The following is a 21605-nucleotide window of genomic DNA, read 5'->3' as shown; positions in this document are numbered from 1 at the left end:
TGACTGCAGGGATTTAACGGTGTGAGTGGTGGTGCTGATGCTGATGTTGGTCGATGATGGTCCAGCTCACAGTCAATGTTCCAGTTCATCCCAAAGGGGTTGAGGTCCAGACCAGTCGAGATCTTCCACACCAAACAGGGAAAACCATTCGTTTTGAGTGGCTCACATCTCATCTTATCTCAGCTCAGCAATCAGACTCTTAACAACAACAAATTAAAGAAATCTCAGAACCCCATTTTAGCCTCTTTGCACTGGCTTTTGAATTCATTTGAAGGTTTCACTCATTACTGTCAAAGCTCTCCATGGACAGACTGCACGGTGTAGTCAGCACTTAACATCAGATCCTTCAACAAAACTCCACAAAACAACTCAATAACTGCTCTTTGATAAATATGTCTGAATAATGAATAATACTGTAATATTGTTGTAAAACCATATGCATTTGTTCAGAATACTATTCTTATTGAGACTAAAAGCAAAAGTTAATTAGAGAATATTTTTAATACGCTGCAACTGTTCCTGATCCGTGGTCAGTTCCAAAAATCTGAATTCTTCCATTCAAATGAATGTTGTGAATGATATGTCTGATTATCTTTAAATGATATGGGCCGTTAGCAGACAGATGTAAGTGTAATATATAAAAGTTTGGCCAACCTTTTTTCAAATACAATTTTTCCACTTTCGAGCATCACAAACAAATTACATTCACTTCAACCCCCATCTTCTTATTCTGTATTTTTAAACCTTTTTTTTTACTTTAGACTCTGTAAACTGCTGCTGGAGCTAATAGCTACTTTTGTTACTGGTAGCACTGAAATAATCAAAGGAAAATTTTTTACATGTAGTGGGTTTTTTTTCCATTTGCAGATCTCGGCCACATAATGGTCAGTGGTATCATTAATGGTATTAATATATATGTTTAGATCAGTCAGTGTCCTAATAAGCAGCAAAGAGAGGAAACATCGAGTGTCTTTAATCTCTGTCTCTGTTTGTATGTCTGTGCCAACAGTCTGTTGCCAGGTCCGGCAGCGCAGCCTCCTCACTCTCCAGCTCAAATCCTTGTTTCTGTCAGTCATTTATTTACTCTGTGCCACATCTCTCACACACCCACCAGCTCCCCAGGGACTCTTGTTGTTGGTGACTCTTCTGTCCTCGTCACTGAGAGGTTAATGTTTGTGTGTGTGTGTGTGTGTGTGTGTGTGTGTGTGTGTGTTTTTAAGTTTACATCTACAAGAACTGCACTGAGGAAGGATGGTCCGATGCCTACCCGTCCTATGAGAAGGCCTGTGAGTTTGCGGAGGATGAAGAGACAGAACCTGAGGTAGGTGTTTATTTCTGTGGAGGTTTGTCGTTCAGTCAGAACTCGTCTACAAGGTCACAGACTTTGTGCACATGTGCATTCAGCGGAGACACCTTTCTCTTTCTAACTCTCTCATTTGGGTCTCCTGTCTGTTCTGCTGCCTGTAAATTACCACTGTGTAGAACAAAAGAAGGGAGGCATCACTCCTCACATTTTTGAGGACCCATCAGATGAAGCCTGTCGCTCTGCTGAAGATCAGTGGGTACTGTAGCGTGACTCACGTGCACATATAATGCCTTGTGTTCTCATTAAGAGATTTTAATTACTACCCCTTGCACCTCTGGCACTTTATGCTGATTACGGTCGAGGAAGGCTCGATGACGGATGTTATATCAAGCAGGCTGTAAAACAGATGATTGACAGTTCTGTCTTTCAGTCTGACGCCAAAATGAACCCTGGAAGATCGTCTTCACTAGAAATATGAAAGTCATTTACACTGTTAACTTTTTCCTGACAAGTGGCCTCTTGCTATGAACCGAAGATTGACTCTCATCTCTAAGTAGCAAAGGAGGAAGTGGTGTGATGTAGCAGAAAGTCTGTGGGAGCAGGTAGAGATGCATCACTCGAGAGAAACACCATCAACTCCTTCCACTTCAGTCGTGTTCCAGAATATTTTGCTGCAGAGACTAAGGTTAAAAAAAATCTTTAGTCCTTGAAAAGACAAAGTGCAGATCACTTGATAAACCATGGAAGTCAAAATACACTTTGGGCAAAAGTCAAAAGAAAAAATTCACATGGTCAGATTGAGCTGTTTGTTGATGCATGTTCTTCACAGGCTCCAGAATAAAATGAATCAGGCTGCATCTATGAGTCTTTTTGCAGTACGTCTACTGCTGCTTTTATCTGGATCAAACAATCATAACATGAAAATACACATAACTCTATATCCGTCTGTGATAACAGCAAAGGTGTGTCTTTGAGAAACTAACGTTTCTTAAGCGTTTGCAGTTTGTTTCTGATGTTTACGTGTTTGATTTGTCTGATACTCTTGTTTAGGCCGCCAATATTTGCAGACTAGACTGAAATTAACAATATTAACAGATGGGTTCTATCTAAAATAAAATCAGCAACAGCAGTGAAAAATAGTGTGTTACAGGTCCCTGATGAACAGATTATAGTGGAACACAGCTGGAAAAAGTTGTAAACAGTAGACACACCTACACAGGCTCCTCTTTACCCAGGTCTTCTGGCACTTGTTGAAGTTGCAGGCCAAGGCGTTGGGGTGAGTTCGGTGTTGGGAGCTTGGTGGTCGTAGCAGATGCTAAACTATTCGGCTACAACAACTTTGCCACTGGTAACGTTACTGTCGTCACCTGGTGTCTGCAGCTGTGGAGGATGTGTTGTTGCTGGTGTTCTACTTCGGCCTCCGCAGCCATCTTTGGTTAGAGAGGGTGCAATGCTACCAAGGGTGCAATGCAAGCTTTTGCATCCCTGTAGAACCAGGCCCGGTTCTCTAGTCCTAGTCCCCTGCAGGATGTAGCCTGGCTTTGCGAGATCTGTTACCTGCTGCTGCGTAAAGAAACTTCACAGGTGCATCGTTTCTGCATCGACTTAATTCACATCATGTCAGTCGCATCAATGCCGCAGAATCGTTCTAAGAGAAAACGCAAAGCCGCTGCGTCAACAACTAACAACTAATTTACACAATATAACAGCAATTTTTTAATGTAAAACAGTAACAGCAGCTTTTGACTTCCAGCATCCAACTCCCATCAAATTAACAAACACTTGTAAGGAATAACTTTTCTTTTCTGCATTTCAGACAACATACTTCTCCAACTTCAAGCAGGTGTACACTGCTGGCTACGCTACCTCCCTCATCTCTCTGATATCGGCCATTTTTGTCTTCACTGTCTTCAGGTGAAGTATCTCACATCAGTTTTATAACCGACCCACCGACATCATTCCCAAAACCTTGACACGTGTTTTTTCTTCTGCTTCTTCTCTACAGGAAGTTTCACTGCACCAGGAACTACATCCACATCAACCTGTTCTTCTCCTTCATCCTGAGAGCGAGCGCCGTCTTCATCAAAGATGGCGTCCTTTTTTCTGATGAAAACCTGGACCACTGCTTCATGTCGACGGTGAGTGTTAAACCCTCCTGCTCCATTAAGGCGTCTATATTTACCACTGAAGGACTTAGGGCCGTTACTTTAGTAAAAACCAGCGTCAGAAAAACACGCTGTGCTTAAGTAAAAGCAAACAAGGGAACATGTTGGAGAGAAAGAGTGAAAGTGAGTTTGTGGAAAGTCCACTTATGGGAAATGTTTTGCAGCTGAAACAGAAAATGTAAAAAAGAGTAAAGAAGGAAGAAAACAAGAAATGATAGAGGCAATAAAGGGAAAGTGAAGGAAGTGAGGGATGGAAAGGAGAAAAGGAAAGGAAATTAGGAGAGATGATGGTGGATATGAAGAAAAAAGAAGGACAGAACTAAGGATGGAAGAAAATATGAAAGGAAAAGGAAAGAAAGGTAAAACTCTGTCAAAGAAGTTTTCACAGTCAGTGAAAATTACCAGTTTTCTTTTTTCATTTCCTGGTCGTGAACCCTCACGAACTCACAAGAGCTGATTATGGCAGAGAGCAGGGAGGGTTTATAGGACTGAAATGCTGGGAAAGACCGAGCTGGAGCCCCTGAGGACATTACTGATGCGGTTTCTGCTGATGAGAGTGCCTGCAGTGAGGAGAAGTGTCCCTCTTGTGTGGCTGCGAGCGACCAGCATCATCACACCAGCGTGACTCATTCAGAGCCGAAGTGAGGCTGAAAAAGGGGCCGCGACAGAAAGAGAGGATGAGAGGATGAGAGGGTGAGAGGGTGAGAGGATGAGAGGGTGAGAGGAGGCTCTTCTGCTCCATCAGAACCAAAATACAGATTTATGTAGAGAAAAAAAAACAGGTTGATGGATTAGTGAAGGTGGAAAATGTGACAGAAAAACAAGGGCAAGTGATGAAAAATGGACGAGAGGGTGGTGTTGGAAAAGTTGCTTGGAAAATCTATTTATTAGTAATCAATTACTTATTATTACTGCTCAGAACCAAATTATTACAGACTGGTGAAGTTAGTGAGCCAGATATTTTTCTAAGGAGTTGGTGAAGAGCAAGCATCCACCACTCTGTTTATCCAGTCATATAAAATATGAACCGTTTGTGTGAAAATTTATCATAATGCTGCACGAAGTCCTGAGTAAATGCTAAAAAGTCTTTTTGAGCTCACACTGACCTTTACCTTTGACCTTTGACCACCAAAATCTAATCAGTTCATCCTTGAGTCCAGGTAAATGTTTGTGCCAAATTTGAAGAAGGTCAATCAAGGTGTTACAGAGATTTTGTTGTAGGCCACTAGAATGGGATGGACGGAGAGCCCAGCTGGTGTGGAGGCATGAAAAGATGATGATTTAAATACACGAGGACAGAAAGACGTTGGTCGGGAGCTGTTCACTGACCAACGACCAACCGATGCTGCATTTACACCAGGTGCAGAGACATTAGTAGGAGATGGTTAGCCCTTTGGCTTTGTAGTCATGACACAGAAGTGAAAATGCCAGAATTTGTCATTTTGGATTGTGTGTTGGGGGGAAGTTTACACCCAGAGGAACCTGAGCCAGACTCATTGCAGCAGCACATCTGGCCACACACTGTAAACTCAGATTCTCAGGCCTCTTCTCTTGTAGTCGTTAAACATATTGTTTTAAAGAATGAACCTGTGCTGACTGTCAAAGTAAAAGCATCTGAACAGGGTTGTTGTTCACACAAATAAAACATCTTATAATACAGTTTGTATTTTTGTGATGAGATTTTTATAATTATTCAGTACTGGAGGTTGGGTTAGAGAAAAAGAAAACAACAGCAAAGAAGGAACATCGGTTCTTGCATACATTTATAATATCAGACATGGATCCTTTTAACATAACGTACATCTTATAATACAGTTCCACAAACCTATCATGGACCAGGTCTTCTCTTCTACATGGATCATGATGTGGTGACTTTATGCTTTTGCTTCAGACATTTAGTGTTATATTAAACTTCCTCATTATGTTAATTTACAAAGTTCTCACTTTAAAGTGAATCAGCTGGAAACAAGAGTTTTCAACCAACTCACAGAAGTATGTTTTTATATATTTTTTATATACAGTATATATGTGTGTTTTTTCCTGACATGAGGACCTGTTTTTACTTTTGTGTTAAACAGGTAGGAAGATAGAGTCCCCACTTCTGTTAGCAGTCTATTTTTTTAATTATTATTATTTATGTAGTTCTAACATAATGTTTCAGTCAGGAACAAAACTGGCTAAATATTTCTTCCTTGTTGTGGGTTAGGTTTGAAATAAATACCTAACCCTATCTTATAAAACCATATGAAACAGATTGTAATATAATATCTCCTCTGGAATCAGACTGGAAACGTAAACCGCTCCTGTGTCAGTGTTTGATTTCAGTCAGTCAAGTGTCTAAACTCACATTGCTTTAAACTATAAACATGAACTATAAAGATGAATAGGCCTAAATAGTACGGTCACTTCAGCTGCAACATCAGACATAAAAGTGCTAACTGCTTCAAATATGAAAGGTGACAAATTAAAATAAGGCATTTATCTACTTTGCTGTCAGACATATCCTCATTATCAACCCCCCTGTGACCCATAAACTGATGTGAGAGGCCATTACTATTATAAATGATCTACATGGACTGATCTGATGTTTGTTGTGTTTGTTTGCAGACGTCTTGTAAATCAGCCGTGGCCTTCTTCCAGTTCAGCATCCTCGCCAACTACTTCTGGCTGCTGGTGGAGGGCATGTACCTGCAGACGCTGCTCGCTCTCACCTTCGTCTTCCAGAAGAAATACTTCTGGTGGTACATACTCATCGGCTGGGGTGGGTGCCTTCTCTTTTCACCTTTAGGTCGCTCTCTTCCTCACTTCCTCCAACTGTCTCTTGTTAAGGTTCTATACTGACTCTAATGGTCAGGTCATTGTGCTTGTGTGTCCTAGGTCTCCCTACAACAATCATAACAGCCTGGATCCTCACTCGAAACTTCTACGATAACAGGGGGTGAGCTCATGTCACATAAAAACACCTCAGTATTGAGGACATGGGACAGGATGCCACCTAAAACATCACTGTGGATATTTAGGATCTGGATTTGTGCTCCTTGTTTTTATGCCATTATTTGCTACAGAACCACACAGAGGTTTTTCACAGGTAAAACTGAAGAAGAATATTCCAGGTTCAGCAGAAGAAAACACCTAGGTTTGTGTTGCATTCCTTTACAGACAGACACAACATGGGTCAGCCTGCACATTAGGTGAACTTCAGACGGTCTCAGTTACATCTGCAGTCTTACTAAAGACCCATTTTTACACTCATGTGTAATGTGTTAATTACTGAGATATTAGTGTGTGTTTTTTGTGTTAAAACTGAACAGAGCCAGGCTAGCTGTACCCCTGTGTTTGCAGGCTTTGTGCTAAGCTAAGCTAAGCTAAGCTAAGCTAATCACCTGCTGGCTGCAGCCTTAAATGTTACAGATATGAGAGTGGTCTCAAAACTTTTGAAAAAAAGTTTTTGAAACCATTATATTAAAACAGATTTTTATATTAAAGGTCACATATTTTCTTCTTCTCCTGTGTTTTATCTGAAGTGTTGATCCATAAGAAGATATATTTTTGGTTTTAAGAACCAAAAACCATCTCTGTGTAGTTTTACATCTCCTCTCTCAGGCTTCTCTCTGGAGCTCTAGTAACAACAGGTCAGTGAGCCAATCAGAAGAGAGGAGGCTCTGGGCCTCTCTTCTGGTTGGCTGACTGTTTTCTGAGTGAACCAATAAAAATATAGCAGATTTCAGGTAAAACACTCAGAGAAACCAAATCCTGTTGGATGGTGAGTCCAGGGGGGCGGGGCTTGGGGGATGGCTGTGATGGGTGACATCACAAAGTCACAGGAGTCACATGTAGAGATACTCATTAATATATTTACATATTACACAACACAGTTGTCTTAAAAACAGCGATCAGAAGGGATGAAAGTTGAAAAATAAAAGTTTATGCTGGGTTTAGGTTTAGACTCGCCCATGAGGATCTGTGTCATGTGCTTCGGGACGACATCTGTACAATATTGTACTTCTGTGGCTGTCTTGTTTATCTCATTACTGCCTGTTATGTGTCTCAGGTGCTGGGATGACACAGATGTGGCCTTCATCTGGTGGATCATAAAAGCTCCAATAACTGCATCGCTACTGGTGAGTGCAGAGCTGTTACAGTGGGAGCTATTGAGGAATCACAGGAGTCCTAAATCTCGGATCAGGCCTGTGTTGTGACTGCAAACTCTTATCCTGTCTTCACAATAATAAGTCAAGGAGAGTGGATTCTGGGAAAATTGGCCGGTGTGCAGATTTGTCTACAAGCTCATCGTCTTTGGCAGTGGACAGAAACAGCTAATCGGCGGACTGTTGTTTGTTTTAGAGCCTGATGGTAGCAACATGTTTTTTCCCTCTTTTCCTCCTCACTAATTTGTTTGTACGCTGGTCCTTGTCTCTGTTTGTTCCACTGTCAACCTGGAGAAAGAATAAAGGGCTGCGCACCATCTCATGTACACATGCTGTCACTCACTGTCGATCAGCAGCAGCACCAGCTCTTTAAGAAAATCTGCTAAATACATACAGATTTTTTTATCTGTAAAAGATTTAGATTTGAAGAAAGAAAAGAAGATTCAATTTGATGTTTATCCATCACCCAATAACGTCAGAGATTGGCATTGATTTGTCCCGGTTTAATTCTGCGGCAGGACAACAAACCCAAACTTAAAGAACCAGAACCAGGAGTCCTGATCCCCACAGAGCCCTGATCTCAGCATCATGGAGTCGGGATCACATGAAGCTTAGTAGTAGTTAAATAGTTAAATAGTTAAAGCTATTAGAGCGATAGAAAAGTGGAAGAACAGCATTCCCATGCCCTCCCATGTCGGATCTGAATGAGCCTGTTTGCATCGATCTTGTAATTTCCTGCCCTCTTGTGGCCGCAGTGGGCCACTGCCTTTGGGAGCTAGGTTGAATGGCAGCCGTTGCATCTGTCATTTTTGAGGGCGCGGCCGTGTCCTGTTGACAAAGGCTGGGGCTTCTCAAGCAGAAGGTGGAGCAGCATTTTTTGGACCTTTTTTGCATTGTGGATCTTTGACAGGTGACCAGCTATAATTAGCTACAGAGAGGTGTGATTGTTAAACCAGGTGACAGAACACAGGGAAGGAGTTTCTTAAAGAGTCTTTTGTCCCTCAGGACTGGGTCCGCCTTTACAAAGATATCTCAGGCTGGTCTGTAGTGTTAGGCCAGTCTTCATTTTGCTCATAGATCAGTCTGATGTTAGTCCGATCAAAAAAGACTGACTCATTTTCGGTTGGCCTTTTGTTTTTATATTGAAGAAGTCTTAATTTATTAAGATAGTCAAGAACTAAACTGCTTTGTGCAACGGATGAATTTAGACGCCTATTTATGTTATATCAAGGTCATAGTCAAAATATATTTTTGTGAAACCATCCCCTGGTGTTTGTGTGGTTGCGTTGTTTCCTTCTTTCTTCCACAGTGACGGAAGTCGAGTCTACAGTGGTTTTGATTTTGATTTGCTGGTAGTCCATTCTCATTGGTTGCAAAAGCACTTGTCTTTTTCTCCTGATTATTCATCTATGAACTGCTAAAGAATATGTGTATCAATTCCTTCAGTTGCAATCAATAACTCCAGGCTTCTGCTCCCTGTCTTTATTTCCTTAAGTTTCCTTTTAGTACAGCCAGAGGCATATCTGTGTTTTGTCTTAGCAGCATGATGATTGACTGGACGGTTGCTAATCAAAACTCCACGAAAATCCATCCACTGATATGAGGGCCCCCAGGTCAGATAGACGTTTATTGGCTTGGTATGATGTATCTGTTGAGTACGGAGCACCCTGTGCTGGAGCGGAGGCATTGATTGGCAACTTTCTGTATTTAAAAAAAAGACTCAATCAATACAGCTGTAGTGCAGGTACTTGCATCTGTGGAACACGTAACATAGAGAAGTATAAGACAAGAATAAGTCTTTCCATTGGTTTCATGTAGGTGAACTTCATCATCTTCATCAACGTGATCCGGATTCTGGTCCAGAAGCTGAGGTCTCCTGGTGTCGGCGGCAACGACACCAGTCACTTCAAGTAAATATATAAATATCCCTCCACATGACGACACGTATACACACACATACAAGAATGTAGACCTCACGGGTGTGTTGTGTCATGTGTGTGTGTGCAGGAGACTGGCCAAATCCACTTTGCTTCTCATCCCTCTGTTTGGGATGCACTACATGGTGTTTGCCTTCCTGCCAGAGAACACGGGGGCAGAGGCCCGACTCTTCATCGAGCTCGGTCTGGGATCCTTTCAGGTAAAACACGACACGGAGACAAATCAAAAAATCATGTCAGTTTTCCATGGAAACATCATGACACAGTGTCTTACACTTTCTTGCAGATATTTTTCTAAATAACATGTTTCTCTTCTGAAGGGATTCGTTGTGGCCCTGCTCTACTGTTTCCTGAACGGGGAGGTGGGTAAATGCGACATGACATCTGTAGACTGATATGATATGATTAATATGAGCTGGTTAGAAATGTGCTTGGATCTTGGTCAATATTATTCAGCAGTTAAAAGAACATACAACTGGTTTTGCATGTTTTAGCCAATCAACTGCAAGTTTTATTATATAGAGCGTACCTGAAACCTTGTCAGTAGAGAGAGAGAGAGAGTTAGCATTAGCACAACCGCTAACACTGTGCCAGCCACTGCCAGTTACAAGCCAACAAACAACATAAACAGATAAAAGATGCTAACTGTGCTAAAGGTTCAGATGGGTGATTCTGGTCTCAACAGACTCCTCATTTGAGTCTGGGTTTGACTGAGGCTCAAACATGAGGCTGAGTCTCTCTGATGTTTCCTCCTCTAACCCTCTTGATGCTCTCTGCTCTTTCACCTGTCCACCTGGAGCAAGCAGGTGGTGGGCGGGGCACAAGGCCTGATCCAGATTTATCAATCAGGAAGTAAGAGGAGATGAGCTTCAGACCCAGTTTTTTCACTTTTTATGTGTGAAAACCATGTTAAACAAAAGAAATGACACAGGAGAGTATTTTTTTTACAGAGTTTAAAACATTTCTTTAATAAAAAATGGTGTGTTTTGTCCCAGGTGTCACAGGTGAAGGAAAATGAAAACAAGAGTGAGGGAGATGTCAATCAAGCACTGAGAGTCTAATCAGGCAAACTAAGTGAAAACATCAGTGGGTTCATCAGAGTTGTGTTGAGAAGTTCGAACCTCATTTCATCTGGGCTCTGGAGGTTTCGTTTTAATTCAGTGTTTCTGTGCATGTGTGTGTGTGTGTGTGTGTGTTTATCCATGTGTGTTTAGGTGCAGGCAGAACTAAAGAAGAGGTTTTGGAAGTGGCAGACTCAGAGCTACCTTAGCTACAGTAAACAACGGCGTCCGTTGTTCACTGAAAGCAGCACGGTCACTCAGATCTCTGTTCTGGACAAGTCCAGCCCCAGAGGGCAGCCGGGCTCAGAGATGCACGCCCTCACCCACACCGTCACGCCCAACAACGTCTCCGCCGTCTGAGGAACGTTCAACTGCGACACTGTGTCCGTCGTGTCCCGTGTATCAACGTCTGCTTTGTGTCTGGACGACGTCCTGAACAGAAGACTAAAGCGCAGAGTGTTGAATGTTTGAGGTTCCTCTCATCTCTGTCAGGTACTGAAGGTTTTACAGAATCCCTCATGCGCCAAATTTACAAATGTGTAGACCTGTAAACTTGAGTCTAACTTTTATTAATTCACTACACAGAATAAACTCACCTGAGGTCATATTACTCATGACGTTTGAAATTTCAGAGATCATGAGGAGGGTTTCATTTTCACATCATTAAAGAAAACTATGATTTTTGCTTTGGGGAACCTCCTCCACATTTTCAGGCAACGACTAAATTAATTCTCCTCTCTTACAAAATCACGGATATCAGAGTTAGTATATGGCTTCAAAACATTTCATTTATTTTTGTAGAAATAACAAATAATCAACAGGATTTAACCGAAAGTAAGAAACGACTTATTCCTCCTGCGGCGCTCTGAGTCTCTCTTGCTCAGTCTTTCCTCTTGAGATAAAATGTTGTTTTTGCTCATATTTTCAGCGGCTCATAAAAGCAAACAAATGCATGAAAATGGGCATCAGTAAAATATATTTTCATTATGTTGTGGTGTCAAATAGTGAGAGGAGGGAGAACACAGAGCAGGAGTGGCAGACACCATCATTTTCAAAGAAATTTTATATACATTTCAGTTTTTTTTTGCAGATTTACCTGTCTGCAACAGGCCGCACAGGTGAACGCTAGGTTCATGTTAGTGCAGTTTATCACCCACTTTCAAACATTTATCACCTTTTATGAGCAGTCAGTGCAAAGTGAGAGATTATCAACCAGGTTAATATACTGGACCACAGACCCGCATTAGTGCTATAAAATGACGAGTCCCAGATACTTCCTGTAAAACAGCTCAGGGACGTGGCTGTGCCCTGCTGTTATAAACAGATGTTCATTTGGCAAACCAACCAATTAGTTCTCATGCTTGAAGTCTTCTGTCCTGTAAAACCAAAACATGGTGTAAAAAAAACACTTAAGATAAACTATAAATCTCATCTTCGTGCAGCTTTGTGCAGAGTGTGGGATGGATTATTCACTGCTGCCCTCTAGTGGCTGGAGGAAGAAAACAAAGTTTTTGTGCTCCAGCATCAGGGGGCAGTAATGGGCCAGTTACCGGCTGGACAGGCCACATAAAAATAAGATTTTTGTTTTATTGCAAATGTTTTCAAAACGTATAGTTCAGTGTTAAATGTAAAAAAGACTTAAAGGATGAAGATTAACTGGTTGGTTCACGTCTAGTTAACTTTCCCACCTTTAAACGTACGGTTTCTGAAATGCCGTCCTCACAGTTCTTAAAGGAAAATCACTTAGTATGCACTTCTCCTTAACTTTACAGATCTGTACTTTCTTTGAATACTTTGTGTATTAGTGCCGTTCATTAGAGCCTGGACTCACCGTGACGTCCTTGTCGTTCCTGCTGTTACTGATTCAGCGCCACATGGTTTCTTGAACGTTGGGCATTGGCCATTAAATGATTGTATTACAGAGAGATTCCCTATTAAATTAAACAGTCTTATTAAATGGAACATGCCCACGTTACCATCGGTGGCTCTGCATGCAACATGTTGCACAGTGCACTAGCGCACATCTGGAGCACTAGACTGTAAAAGCTATTTATTTGTCAGATTGTTTTTTTTTTTTTACATCTTTGTGTGAATGTAAATAGACCTGAACTAGTTTACATGTATTTTATGACAATGTTGCAGTTATCCAACAGATTTATATCAGTTTCAGATTGTAAAAAAGTTACTTTAAGATAGATAAGTTGGTATTTATGTTTACCATTATTGTATCATTATTTTTGTATCATACATGTAACTTTTAAAAAAACGTTTTATTCTTATTTGCCATAATATTGCAAAATGTGGAAAAAATTAAAATATATGTCTATGTTTGTTAGCAAAGGTTTAGCGAAGCTCAGTTACCAATTGCTGTGCTAATGCTAATGCTAATCCAAAGCATGTTTCCTCTGAGGAATATGTTTTGAAATCAAGATTTTAAGCTGAATTCATATTGTTTCTGTGCTTTACTTTGGTTAGCATATAGCAGGTGTGTAAAGTAAATACTGTACATACATATGTACAGTTATATATTATCCACATTATTCAGCTACTGACCGCTACAGTGCCTTTATCATACAGTATAACTCACTGTCTCTCTGCAGTTCAGGTGATTGAAGGGATTGAACCTACAATATAGGTTTGCATTCAAAATTTGTGTGACAAAATCATATATTTAAGATTGTGATATTATACCATGTACTTGAGTATTTGCTGAGCAGCAAAAACATATTGCCTCTGTGTTGTGACAGATTCAAGTTACTGCTTAAATGACAAAAAAAAGTTTGTTAAATTTAAAATTGTGCAGCAAGGATGAGGGTTGGACTTGTGCTTTATAGATTACATCTATTTACAGTTTCGGTGTGGACAGTGAACATGTTATTACTCTTCTCTTACTTGAAAAAGTGATTGTGAATGTTTCTCTTACAGGTTCCAGTTTACGACATAATGCAAGCTGCTGGTTTGGTGTTTTCTTATTTGGGCTGGGGGCAAAAGTTAAAGGATTCTGTGTTCCCTTCCCCATCTGTGGCACTCAGTCCCAAACCCATGAATCTTTTAATAAGACTCACAAACACATCAAACAGCTGGGCACTATAGTTTTTAGCAGAACTGCCTCAACCAGCAGGAAATATTGTGTTTGTTAGGGACTTTTTTCAGCAGAAGATTGAGCACACATTTCAAATTATTTTGTCCAACAAAAGAGGCTGTTTGTAGGTTTTGTCTGCCGCTGTCGTTTGACAAAAGCTTGTAATACAAGAGGTTATAATACGCCGTCTGAGCAGCTACATCTTCACGTCAGGCTGCGGCTAGCTGGTTAGCATGCTAACTTCAGTGGAGGAAAAGATGTGAGTTGATATTGATGTTGCTTTCCACCACTGGAGACAGCTGTTGGTGAGTAAATGAATGAAGTTTGATGCTAACTCGCAATGTTTATTCTAGACTGGTAAATAAACAGCTATGCTAACGTTAGCTATGTTCATTACCTTGAACACACACACTGTCGTTTATTTTGCCTCAGTCCCACATAGACCGTCCTGTTTCCTGTATACCTCAAGTATCAAATGTGGATTCATCCGCAGCTGAAAATAGTCCCAAAGAAATGCACTATTACCTCTTGTTTTGGGTAACAGTTGTTAAAAACTACAGTTTCCAGCTGTTTTTGGAAATTGCTGAGCCTCTTTTGAAATTGAAACTTTGTATTTGTGACCTTCTTTTTAGGTCTTTAGGAAGATAGGTTTATATCTTCGGCAGAGTAATGACAAATGGTTTTGATCTTTTCCTTAGTCTGATTGACAATAACAAAAAACACAGAATGAGACCAGCCTCATAAAAGACTGATGTCCAAATAATTATAACATTAACACACAACATCAGTGAGCCAACAAGTTAGAAACATTTATTGTCGATAATGTACAAAAAACCCTTCACACACACCAAACTAAATAAAATGGTGCACTGTGCAGTGAAATAGATCAAAGAAGGGCTCATGAGCAGACAGAAGCAGGCTCACAGCAGAGAGCTTTAAGGTACTTTTACATTCAGCCATCAGTACACAAACTGCCGAATACCCACACCCCCACCCCATTTTTTTTTTCTTAACCTGTAAATGATCTAAACAGGCAATTGGTATAATGAAGCAATTCAACAAAGATAACCACCATCAAAAAGCTAAAAAGAAAAACATTTTAAACCAATTCTCATGTCATGCTGCACAGTAAAAAAACAGAAAAGCAGTTCTTTTATGGCACTTTTCTTTTCCTCCTGTTTGGGAAAATTAACATTCAAAGGAAAAGTATTGGATGGGTCCTGATGGGACTCGAGCTACAATTAGATAAATCGTTCACAGTTGAAACCCAATATCTGTGTTCTAGCTTTATTAATTGCCTCACCCACTCGTTACAGTGGATTCGAAAAAACAGGGACACAGCTGAGATTCTCCTAATGGCCAGAAAGCTCGACCCTCCCTTGTGATTACGTCTGCCGGTTCAAATGAGATCAAAACGATTTAACACGCATGCATCAGCCTATTACAGAGTACAGAGGCATTACAGGAGGCTTTATACTTTTAGCACAATCACCATTTAAGAAAAAAATCTAATAATAATAAAAATATGAGAACAATCACAGCGCAAAGTTTTTTTTTTAAATGACAGCTATTCACTTTGAACCACAGAAAACTCCATTTACAAGGTACGACATTGGCAGCTTGTTTCTGTCTCGCACATTTAAACTGCGGTTTATTTAGTCACAAAGGTTGGCTACAGACCTTTCAAACACTTCAACTAACTACTTCATAGTTCAAAACAACAGGTTCAAATGAATATTTATTCTTATAATAATAGCAACATCTTTGTCTGACATCAACAGAGTACTGGCAATATAAGGCTCCAACTCCCGTATTAACACTAAAGGAAATAAATCTATGAACACATCAACAGAATCAGGCTCATGACGTGGTGAGATTGTCTTAATGTCTGTGATGAACGTTGACTGAACATTCAACTCAACCAGAGCAGAGGCGCTGATTGTCCAGCCCTTTACCCCCACCCCCCACCCCCACCCCCTCTGAACATCAGCAGATAAGACAGGGCCCCCCTATGGCTGCTGTTGGAACTGCACTGGTATTATTGCAGGTCAGACTGAAAACAGTTTGCGGTCAGCCCTTCTTTTTCTCTCTTTGCCTTTGCGTGGTCTGAACTCACAGAAAACATGGATCTGGATCTATCTGCAGGTCAAAAGACGTCTGTACGCTGAGGTTAAAAATGGACAGAATCTGGTTGAAAAGTTGTTGTTTTTGAAGATCTATATAAACATTTCTTCCATGTAATTTCAGTGACAATATTTCAATTTTACCAGCTTAAAATAAATTCAGTAAAATGCTATGTAGACAAAAAACAACCACAAGGTCCATTAGTAGTTGTTAATCAATTAATTGTTTGGTCTATAAGCCCAAAATCCAAAGATATTCAGTTCATCACAAGCAGCAGGAGCTGGAACTATCAAATGGATGACCTTTTATCTTCGAGAAAAGAAAAGACCAAACCAATTAATTCAATTAATCGATTAATTGCCAAATCGTTGTAGCTCTGGATGATAATACACAGTGTTTTGCTGTTGATGCGGATGCTGCAGAATTTTTGAAATCAATTGAAGTCAATTTTTCTGAGCATTTTGCAGACTTTTCGTCCGTTGGCTTAAAGGTTGAGAGTGAAAACAGGATTATTATAGGACGACATGGAAGTCCTATGACAATTTGGCAAAATCCATCTGCTGATACAGATGTGATATGTTTAAAAACTCCATAAAAGCTAATAAATAGACAGAACGCATAATTCTCGACAAAGGTCAAGAATGATGCTTTCTGTCTCATTGCGTGTAAAACATTCATTTTCCAACCAAATTTCGTTCAGTTTTAATCTTGATGCAGGGCTGTTGTTGAGGATATCAGGTATCGTTTGAATTTGGCAGTTTGATATTTAAAATTAGGCTGTTTCTGTAAAACAAGAAAAAAATGAAGGTGAAATTAAAGTTCAATGAATGAAAAGGATTTAGTCATTTTCCATCAACATGAAATTCCTGGCAGTGTCGAGAAGATAAATGAGGGCGATAGAATCTACGGGAACTGTAACAGGACAGTTAAAAGAAGAACGTAAGAATGCAAATGTAAAAAATAAATAAATAATCTGAAAATGATTTTGATTTTTTTTTGTTGTTGCCAACATTAAGTGGGTTTTCCTGGGGTCTCCTTTTCCTAGTATTTCTAAATATGGATAAGGAATATTGTTTAATTATAATGGAGTGTAAAATCCAATCACTTAATAAAAGAATTTAAACAATCAATTTAATTGTTTTATTTATTTTGAAGAAATAAATTATAACTATTGTTGTTTAAAGACTTTTTGTCAGTTTCAGGACTCCATACTTCTTTTGCCTGCAAATTAACAAAAATATATTTATTGTGTGACTGTGTTCAAACAGCTAATGAGGAGAAAACTCAACGTTTAACTACATTATAATACTGAACTGAGGAGATGTGCTTTTCTATTATTATTATTATTATTATTATTATTATTATTATCATAAATAATGTGCACTCATAAAAGAAATGGCAAATATCTATTGGTCAAAGAATTCACTTATTTCTTGTTTTGGAGTTTTGCAGTTCCAGTTTCAGACGGTTAAATTCAGACATCTGCTGTTTGACCAAATTATTTCTGTCCTTGCAGAAATCGTCAAATCTTTTGGACATTTAGAATAAAGCCCCTTTGAAGTAGAAAACTGTTTCATATTTTGAAGAATATCATAAAGAAAATGCTCCTGTGGTTCAGGTTAATAAGACTTTTTACAGTTTGGTAATTCCCCATTTTCCTGCTGTAGAGAAGATAAAGGTTGTTGTCTGTAAAACAAGGAAATGAAAACATATTTATCACTGTGTGCATGTGATAGTGTACTGTACATACTGAGTTAATATACTGTAGCACTGCTTTATTAAAAACACTAATCGATCGTATGCTGTGCTCATCTTTCACAAAGACGAGTTAAAGTACTTTGAAGGCCATCCAGGTTTGAAATACTGATTTAGTCTTAAGCATCATAAAAGCACTTTGTTAAACCCTTTTCTTCACTTTGCAGTTTCGTTTTTTTATAACTGAAAAGACAAATTTTCTTTTCTTTTAAATCATCAACAGAAGTCAAAATACTTGTTTTGTGCTTAAAGGCACTTTTGGAGACACAAAGTTGTCAGGGATTCAGAGGAGAGTTGAGTCAGACCAAAGGAAAAATCTGCAGTGACATCAGCTGCAAAGCTAACTCAGCCTTTGCAAACAGATACGTGCAAATAAAATACAAACTCAGTGAGGAGTCGATTAATTCGTCTTTGGAGTGAGAGAATTACCCCCCGAGTTAAGTTAAAAGTCACTCTCCAGAAGTCGCATCCATCTCAGTGTGCTTGTTTTCAAGCTTAAGGAGAGTGAACACCACCAGCTGAAATACAGAGATGCTGCATGGTGGCATGAGGAGTTTGTTGAAAAAGGAAAACCCTCATTAATAAAAAATTAAAACAGATTTTTCAAATGGTCGGGAAAAAAAGTGATCATCCCTAAAATAAGTGAAGTGCTGTGATGTTTCAGATGGTCTAGACCTTCACTTAGACCAGTACAATGTTGAAACTTCCTGCAGGAGGCTGTTGAAGAGGCAATAAAATCAGTATTACAGCGCGTCGCCTTTGCAACAGCCTTTTAGTTAAACAGTTAAAAAGTTTATGAAAAAAAAAAAAAATTGTTAAAAAATGTAACATCCAATTAAAAACACTGAATTCCCACGAAAAAAGAAAGAAAAGGAAACGTAAACAATACCACATGTACAATAAATGAAATTTCATGCAAGCAGTTGAACTCATGGTGCTTCAGTCATGAATTCGTTTTTCATTTGACATTTTCTGTACTAACGGCTGTTTAAAACTACAGACGCACAGACCTCCGAGGCGTGTTCTTCTTCTCTGACATCTCGTGTCAGTGCTGAGATTTAAAAAGAAAAAAAAAAAAAAAAAAAAAAAGAGGTTTGTGATTGTGGTCGTCGTCTGCAAACCTCAGAGCTGCACGTACATCCGAAGAAGACACTTTTGAGTCGAGCATCTAACCCTTTTTTTTTTTTCTACTCTTTTTTTTTTTTGGCATTTCACATAACTGTAGAAAATATGTCCTTCCGATAAATACTGTTACCCCAAGTTTATCACCTGCTGGATCCAGCTGAAGTTTCTCCTCAATCTGGTCCTCTTCCACGCACATTATATTGTTTTACATCAGTCACAGTTTACACAGGAAATGAAGGCTTGTGCCAGTAACACTGAGCTTTCATACACAGTCACTGTTTGTACATGAAGAGCACTGCAGTAATTTAGACATGATGTAGTTGGCAGGTCTGGGTGTGATGTGTTTACCTCAGTCAGAAACACTCATTTAAGGTACTACTGTACATCAGGGTGCCCCAGTTTCTCACCTCGCTTAAAGGGTCACTCCAGTGTTTTAGTCCTGCAACCTTTATAAAATCAAGTGGACCCAACGGAGTCGGATTAAAAAGCAGACTGGTCAAAGTTCAAGCAGCAGCGGTCAAGATAATCCTGAATTTTAGTTCCTAGAAGCTTCAAAAAACACGTAATACTACATTTCCCATAGTGCTCGTCGCCTGGTAAACATCTTTAAAACCCCACACGCCCTCAGTTTGTAACACGGGTTATTTCCACCTCCGCCAAAGCCACAGAAAAAACATTATACAGCTGTTCACAAAGGCTGAGCAGCAGCAGATCTTTACATGTAAAAACAGTGGAGTGCCCCTTTAAGTTATTTACATGAGAGCCACTGGTGTGTGTTTTAAATGAAGCCATTTCACGGCACAGCAGCTGCGACACATGTATGTAACGGAGGAATATAGTGTGTGGTTGTGGTTTAAAACACGTTTTGAGGACAGAGCGTGAAACCTTCCTCAGACAGACTGGAATGATCGCTGTGAGAGGACACACACTGCAGGGTAACACACTGGCCCCCCTGTGCTGGACAGCAGCAGATACTGTAGCACCAGACGACTGTAACACTGACTCAATATATACATAGATAACCATGCTTCTTCTGCATGTTTCAGCCCAATGATGCACGAGATACACACTACACTCCTTATTCATGCCTTTAGAAAAATGTTAGGCTTAGTTTGTTTTCACTCCAGCTGCGCCTGAACCAGGTCAAAGGTCAGGACATGTAGAGATTTAAGAGAATAATTGGCGACATTCAGGTTTGGTCGTGTTTTCAAAGGGGAAGCAGGTCAGACGAGAGGCTGCTCTGGATCGGTGGAGTTGAGCTGGGTTTCCATCATGGTTTCGTCCGGGTACGGGTTGGGGTACGGGTTGAGGAACGGGTTGTTGAGGCTGGTCATCGGGACGAGGGTGGGCGTGTTGTTGGTGGTGGCGGCGGTGGCGGTGGTTTTGGCGGCGGCGTCGGGTCCCGTAGCGGACGCGGCGTCTACGGCGGTGCCGCTCAGGTGGCCGGGGTCTCGGCCTGAAGGCTGGACATGCGGATCTGCGAGCTGCTCTTGCTTAGGATGGACAGCTGCGTTCCCCCGTTCACCCCACTGCTCGCCAGCGAAGGATGCCGGTGCTTCAGGTCCACAGCAAAGTACCTGTTCACCGTCCAGCTGCGCCATTTCCTCTTGATCTCCGATTGCACCTTGAGGGATATACTTCACAAGGTCATTATTAATGGACCTCGCTGGAAAGAGACAAGCTGACTGTCCCTCTGTCTCACTACAGTTCTGTCTGCACTCGACTTAAAGCTCATTGTTGTCAGTTTTTACTACTTTCTTAAAGGGAACATGTTGGTTTAAACCAGTTTTTACCTGGACTTTATGTCCCCACATACTCAAACATTTGCAGTTCCTGTTTCAAGAAACTAAGTAAAAAAAAATGTCTAAAACTTTTTTTGCTTCAATACTTTTAAAGGTTCTGTAAACGAGATTTTAAACAATATCATAGCAGCAAACAACTATTTTCTATGTAAAGATATAGTGTAGTCACGGTGTCCTGAGCAGAGAACGAAGTCAGCGCTCAGGTGAGAGCGACCTGCAAGAATTTCCTCCACTGAAGAAACCACATTTTCATCTAAAAAGGCCTCTGACGAAGAAAGAGACCAGAGCACAGGTTGACCGGCCGCTGTGACTATCAGCTCGAATCCCAGTTAGCTTTACCGTCTCCGTCAGTGTCGTTCGTGCAGCCGGTCCCAGCGGATAAATCCAAGGCAGATTTTTTTTCCCCAGTCCCAACTGTGGAGCCAATACTGGTCTGGTTTTACCGAGATGGAGAGACCCACAAGCAGCTTAAGGGTCCAGCTTGACCCAGAACTGCCTTTTCTTCTCCTCAATGTGTCAGTAACTTGATGCTACTTAATGCTACATGTCTGTTTTCATTAGTGACGGCTAATGGTTGTGGCGAGATTGTTTTTTTTGTTTTGTTTTACGGCTTGTGGGTTGTGGCCAAGCAGAGGCCGGGGGTTTGGCTGACAAACCGTGTGTTTTGGACTGAGATGCTGGTGGTGCAGTGCGTCGTCTAGTGGCGGTGACGTTCGTTTACAGAACCTTTAATTAATCGGAAAAGAAATGTGTTTGTTTGAATCTAGAAACTGAAAATAATGAGCCTGATTCATACTGTACTGCTTCAACTACTCCTCATGCGTTTGCTGTTGATCAGTGATGTTGTTCTGTATATATCTAATTAAATTGTGCATGTAGAAGACTCTATGAGAACAGTGTCAGTTACATGTCTTAAAGGAGATTTACCTCTCCGTTCAGGAAGCAGTAGAGGACGGCAACCACAAAGCCCTGCAGAGACAGACAGAGGGTCAGAGTGTGAGACAGAAACACCGACTTATCTGTTTTTACGAGAGGTAGCTGTCGGATGAAACACAAAGTAAGAGTAGTGAATCCTTTTCAATCTACAGCCATTAGTGCAG

At 40.4% G+C, this 21605-nt stretch overlaps 2 protein-coding genes across 3 annotated transcripts in view; one reads left to right on the top strand and one right to left on the bottom strand.

The window, feature by feature from the left end:
* The window catches only part of LOC130170777 (pituitary adenylate cyclase-activating polypeptide type I receptor-like), a 43519-nt gene extending 30049 nt beyond the window's left edge, over positions 1-13470 (top strand). The window contains exons 4-13 of the mRNA XM_056378406.1: positions 1221-1321; positions 3123-3220; positions 3312-3444; positions 6079-6232; positions 6349-6409; positions 7523-7592; positions 9438-9529; positions 9627-9756; positions 9877-9918; positions 10771-13470. Coding sequence (XP_056234381.1) covers positions 1221-1321; positions 3123-3220; positions 3312-3444; positions 6079-6232; positions 6349-6409; positions 7523-7592; positions 9438-9529; positions 9627-9756; positions 9877-9918; positions 10771-10977 — 1088 coding nt within the window. The 3' untranslated portion in view covers positions 10978-13470. The remainder of the gene's footprint in view (positions 1-1220; positions 1322-3122; positions 3221-3311; positions 3445-6078; positions 6233-6348; positions 6410-7522; positions 7593-9437; positions 9530-9626; positions 9757-9876; positions 9919-10770) is intronic.
* A 1013-nt stretch (positions 13471-14483) lies between these two features.
* The window catches only part of adcyap1r1b (adenylate cyclase activating polypeptide 1b (pituitary) receptor type I), a 29327-nt gene continuing 22205 nt past the window's right edge, over positions 14484-21605 (bottom strand). The window contains exons 13-14 of one of the 2 annotated variants that reach the window (XM_056378403.1): positions 21433-21474; positions 14484-20340 (exon numbers count right to left, since the gene is read on the bottom strand). In XM_056378403.1, the coding sequence (XP_056234378.1) occupies positions 19927-20340; positions 21433-21474 (456 nt within the window). In that variant the 3' untranslated portion in view covers positions 14484-19926. The remainder of the gene's footprint in view (positions 20341-21432; positions 21475-21605) is intronic. The other variant, XM_056378404.1, reaches the window with a different exon arrangement.

This window comes from Seriola aureovittata, chromosome 6 (assembly GCF_021018895.1).
Source record: "Seriola aureovittata isolate HTS-2021-v1 ecotype China chromosome 6, ASM2101889v1, whole genome shotgun sequence".
Taxonomy (NCBI): domain Eukaryota; kingdom Metazoa; phylum Chordata; class Actinopteri; order Carangiformes; family Carangidae; genus Seriola; species Seriola aureovittata.
This window is presented reverse-complemented; position numbering and strand designations above follow the sequence as displayed.